Source organism: Mesocricetus auratus, unplaced genomic scaffold, assembly GCF_017639785.1.
Source record: "Mesocricetus auratus isolate SY011 unplaced genomic scaffold, BCM_Maur_2.0 Super-Scaffold_100004, whole genome shotgun sequence".
NCBI classification, from domain to species: domain Eukaryota; kingdom Metazoa; phylum Chordata; class Mammalia; order Rodentia; family Cricetidae; genus Mesocricetus; species Mesocricetus auratus.
In genome coordinates this window covers 54,976,285-54,982,200 of record NW_024429189.1, presented here as the reverse complement: position 1 = coordinate 54,982,200, position 5,916 = coordinate 54,976,285, and the positions used below count along the sequence as shown (strand labels likewise).

Genomic DNA, 5,916 nt, shown 5'->3' with positions numbered 1-5,916 from the left:
TATAATAAGTTTCCAGTGAATCTCCTTCAAGAAATGACATTGAACATCTAAAGTACATTAGGAATAGAATTTCTTAATGATAGTAAACAGCATTTTTATTAGATCTTTGAGTATATTACTTTCATCATCTTATCAAATGTACCTGGAATTATTATCTTGTACTTCTAAAAATTAAAATCAAAATTTAGTTTCTTGTCAAGAATTATTAACAAATAGGAAATTGAATATTATGAAATGAGTGATTTCTGAAAGTATAGTTATTGCACAAATTTATCTTTCCATTATGTTTACCTAAGACTTCAATAAGTATGAAATTTTATATGATATAGTTCTAAGAATTTCAAACACATTTTCTTATTTTTGTAAACAAGTATTCCTTAAAATAAAAGGAGTCATGTGTTTAACATGTGTTCCATAAAATTTAGCCAGGGAGGGGCTGGATGATTAAGAGCACTGGCTGTTCTTCTAGGACACCTGCGTTCAATTCACAGCACCCACATGGCAGCTCAACTGTTTGTAATTCCAGTTCTAAGGAATCTAACAACCAAAGCAAAACACCAATGCACATAAAATAAATAATAAAAAGAAAACTAGTTTTAAAAAATATTAGCCAGGGAAATTGAAATCTAAATCCACATTCCAGAGAATTCCCAAACTATGTCTGCTTGAGAAAAGACCAACAAATAGAATGAATAAAATTAATTCTAATTTTTAAAAACATTCACCAAAGAAGTATACAAATGGAAACAATGTGACTGGCTGGTTCCCATGACTCTTATCCTAACTTTCTGGATCCTTGTCTCTTCTTCACTAGTCTAACAATAGCACCTTTTACTTCCTTGTTTCTCAGACTATAAATGAGTGGGTTCAACATGGGAATCAAAATGGTGTAAAAAACAGAAGCTATTTGATCCTTTCCCAATGAGTAGGATTCACTTGGCTTTAAATATGTAAAGATGAGAGTACTGTAAAAGACAGTAACTCCAAGCAGGTGAGAGGCACAAGTGGAGAAGGCTTTTTGCTTTCCTGAAGTGGAATTTATCCTCAAAATAGTAGAAAGAATAGACACATAGGATGCAGATACTGTGATAAGGGACCCAAGAACAGTGCAACCTGCAAAAATGAATATAATTACTTCAACTACATGTGTATCACTGCAGGACAGAGATAAAAGTGGAGATGTGTCACAATAGAAGTGGTGGATAACGTTGGACTTGCAGAAATGTAGTGTAATCATGCTGAGAACAGTGACAGAGGAATCCACTGCTCCAGTCATGTAAGATCCAGTGAGGAGTGCAAAGCAGCATCTTGAAGACATAATAACTGGATAGTGTAAAGATTTGCAGATGGCTATGTAGCGGTCATAGGCCATTGAGGAAAGCAGAAAACATTCAACACCTGCCAAAAGGATGAAAATGTACATTTGGGTGAAACAATCTATAAAGGAAATGTTCTTGTTTGAAGTAAGCAGGTTTTCTAAAGTTTTAGGTGTGATGGCAGTTGAGTAACTGAGGTCAACAAATGATAGATGGATGAGGAAAAAATACATTGGGGTCTGAAGCTGGACATCTAGAAAAATGATCAGCATCATGCCTATGTTCCCCAGCACAGTGACCATGTATATCAGGAGAAACAGCACAGAAAGGACCAGCTGGATTTCTTTGGAATCTGTCAGTCCCATGAGGATGAAGTCAGGATTATTTGTGTAATTCCAGGTGTTCATAGTGACTGACCCTAAATGATGAGAAATCAAAGGTAATGAAAAGGATGTGTCATGTCACAGAGGTTCCTGAGCGTGTTTGTCACAGTAGGTGTAGAACAATACTACAGAACTATCAGCAGATTTCCAAATAGAAGTTCAAAGTGATACCTACTTATGATATCACAAATGATAATATGTGCTGTAGTACCAAGAAAACTTTATTAACCTGAAAACATTTTTACATGTTTAATATGCATGATATATTATCATGCAGATTTTAATATTATTCCCTCACTATATAGAAAATACATGTTGCAGAAAATTTATTTAAATTATATTGAAGTCAGAGCCAACTCATATCGAGTATGGGAGTATTTTAAAAATGTAAGACACAAAAGATCTTACTCACACTCTCATTCCAATAAGTTTAAATGAAATGTCACATTTAATGGTCAAAGACAGAAAACAAAATTAGTGCATCAGTTCCTGTTTTTCTCAATGTCAATCAACACTAATTATTTTTTACTAAATTGTAATTGACTGCATTAAGACAAACAACTATTAATGAAGATGAGTTATTTTCTGTTAATATTTTAAAATATATTTTACCTAAAATTATATCAAAATAAATCATCAGTACTGTAAGCTCCTTTTTCCAACTCTGTTTGCCACAATACTGATGTTACATCTGTAAGTGCCAAATGATATGTACACATACATTTTTAAATATATTCTTTATTTTAATCACTACCAACATTCACAGCTTTAAAAGTACTTACCCTGAATACCAAAGCTGGTAGAAGAATTGGAGGGAAAATGCTTTCAATATCATGTGACTGATAATGTTCAGCTCTTTAATTTTCTTGTAACAGAAAATTTTCCGAAACAGAAAATCAATTTAATGATCTGAACATGTCAGTCTTAGAGCTTTTCTTTTTCTTTGCATTATCTTTTCTTTCTTTGGAAATTCATGTGAAAAAAAGATTCAGAAGTAAATTGGATTGTCCCTGATACTTTACTCAGTCATTTGTCAAAATCAATTTTAAAAGGAAGTTATGGACCAAATCTATTCTAATAACAATTGTGAATATGAGCAGAGCAGTCCTAGTCTGTTGTTTCTATTTCATGACCCCAGAATTTATCAGGCAAAGTCATAAACATCACTTTACATGGTCATTCTCAAGTGGAACTTTCTAAAATATTCTTCTTGGCAAGCTTTCAAGGACTGAGGTCAAAGGACTAAATCAGCAAAGTTTCTCTTTCCCTGGGGCATGTTACAAAGAAGTACATGATAAATGAATCATTTTTATGATTCATTATATTTATTCATATGTACTTTAACTCATTAAATTTATAAAGTATAATAGTTAAATAATAAAATATTCATGCCAGTGATTTATAAGTAGTGTGACTAGAGGCAATTATTGCTAATTAGTTAGACCTTCTTTTCAATGAGACTGTGATTGTAGAGTAGTAAAATTTTCATAAAGAAAAAATTTAAATTGAAGAGACAACTCTTCAAGTGTTAAAAATACAAACAAAAACCTAAGTTTGCATGAGTGACACCATTTCTTTACAGTAGCCAACAGCTCTTGAATTGGATTTTAGATTGATTCAACAAGAAAGAATCTGTGCTGTTGTCCTAGGCAGCTATACAGTTACTTAGGTCTAGTGAAGTGGTATATTTTGGAGAATAACCTATAAGAAAATTTTAATAAACCAGCATAATTCTTAACTACACCCTAATTATTTTTCTTTTACCCTTATCATGGAAAGGTCCCTTTCCAACAGACATAAACCATTAAAAAAACACAATAAAAAACACAGATGTAGAGCCAAGTCACAATGCATGAATCTCCATAATGCTTATGACTCTTATACTTAAAATATGATTGAGGATGAGGTGAGACATTGGTTATAGGAACCAGATGAATTAAGTATTTGCGGTGAAATAGTATCTACAATGCATGTCAAAAGCTATACACATGAAATCTCATCAACACAGCTTTCTAAGCATGAGCTAAATGAGTACAACAATGATAAACATGGTAAAGTCCAACTGAAAGCCCAAGAGGACTCAGCCTTACTCAAAGAAGTAAAGGCAACTAAAATTTGGATAAATAATCTTTCCTGAGAAGATAATAGCATGTGTTGTTTTCAATACCAATAGTCAGCTTTCAAAACATACATACAAATAACATTTTACAGATTGAACATATTGCTTTTATTTATGTAGGCATACGTATGTATATAGATAGATGATAGATAAATAGATAGACAGATAGATGATAGATAGGTAACAATTTATGAAAACTTAGGTCATGAATTAAAAAAAAAACAAGGGGCCATGTGTGGAGGAGTATGGATTGAGGAAAGTGAATAGAAAAATTAAGTAATTATTTTATAATGACAATAAGTTTAAAAAATAGCATGATTCCAAATCCTCCTTTTAAATTGATAGTTTAACTGTAATCAATTTTAAGGCGGGATTATTTTTCACTTTGCTGTATGCTTTGTTTTTATCTCACATTTCCTCTATTATTAGGTGACTATCTTAAGCTTTGACAGTGCTGTAGTTTAAATATGAAATGAAATGGTCCCCACAGGATGGTAGTGTTGTTTTGAAGGTCATAGAAACTTTAGGAGGTAGAGCCTCTATAGGAAAAAGAACTCAGTGTAGGCAGGACTTTATTTATACCCTGCTTCACTTCTTGTTTATTCTTTGATTGTGACTGCAGATGAAATATGACCAGTCAGCCTCCTGCTTTTTCCCCCAGAGTCTTCCTACTGATACCATATCTTCTTGCCATGATGATATACTATCAGGCAAAATAATCACTTTCTCTATTTGAAAAGAAGAAGGACAAGGAGGGGGGTGAAGAGAAGACAAGAGAGGTATTTATTTTTAGTAGTAATATTAATATCACTAGAGAGAGTACTGGTAGTAATAGTACTAGAACAACAGCAACAACTTTTGTTACTGATATTGCTACTCACACTGCTTTTTCTACTATTGGTAGTAGCATTCTTGGCAACTAACGGATGCTTAGACTATAATAAACAGTATTTTTAGAGTACTTCTTTTATGTGAAAAGAGCATACCAGTTGTATATTCAGTACCAAATATTAAGCTTTGACAACATCAAGACAAATAATATCACAGAGACTGAATGTATAGTATTTATGTATTTAGAAATATAAAGATAACACTACAATTAATAAAATAGGCTATGAATTTGAAAGACAAAAAAGAGGGGTACATGTGAGAGTTTGAAGCAAGGAATGAGAAGGGAATGTTATGTGGTTGTATTATCTGAAAATATAAGATAAAATATTATTTATTACAGTATTTATTATTCAGCAGACAATAAGAAAGAAAATAGATAAGAACAAAAAGAAATACAGTAAAAAAGTATAAAACACACACAAATCCATAAAGACACAAAATTAGAAATCAATATATAAAAGCAAATTACCAGTAAAATTTAAAAAATGTTTCAAAAACCCAATATGAGACAACAAAATAAACAACAACAGCAAAGAAACAAAAACAGAAACAGAAAAAAACAGATTAATTTTGTAATATTTTAGCTTTTTAATGTTATGCATGTGGCCTTCCCTTGAGTGATGCTTTGTATATCCACTAACACTTCATTGGAGAAAACTGACTTTGACTTTGTTTGTGGTTGTTAACTGGTGATACCCTCTTAGTTAATTTTAGTACAAGTTCTAAGAGGTCTTAATAATAAAAACTTAGCTATCGGGGTAAATGCTGAATAGTGATATATGTAAAAGAGCAAGCCACAAGAGAGAACTCTTACTGTTACTGAATCCTCAGACCAAAGTGGAAACCCTCTCTGTACTTCATCCTGAGAAAGAACACCATTTCTGGTAAATCTCAGACTGAATACAATGAGTTGCTGTGTCCTTCTGCCTTGTATTCCTCTCTCTGTCCAGCCATATCACTCCTGTCTCCACCTCATTAGCTCTGGGTTAAAACTATGAGCCACCACTGCCTGGTTCTGTTTTTTCTTTTAAAATGGATTAATCTGTATCACCCAGGGTAGCCTTGAACTCACAAAGATCCACCTTCCTAAGCCTCCTGATTGTTGGAATTAAAGGTGGGTGTCACAGGTGCCTGGTGTCTATGGCTCACTAGTATGGCTCGCTCCATATTTTGATCTTCAGGCACCCTTTATTTGTTAGATCACAAC

The 5,916-nt window shown here is 32.8% G+C and overlaps 1 protein-coding gene across 1 annotated transcript; it reads right to left on the bottom strand.

The window, feature by feature from the left end:
- Nucleotides 1-775: 775 nt before the first annotated feature.
- On the bottom strand, nucleotides 776-1,723 carry LOC101844433 (olfactory receptor 8H1-like). Its single transcript, XM_005064606.1, has one exon. It carries the CDS (start codon nucleotides 1,721-1,723, stop codon nucleotides 776-778), a length of 948 nt encoding a protein of 315 aa, XP_005064663.1.
- Nucleotides 1,724-5,916: the final 4,193 nt, after the last annotated feature.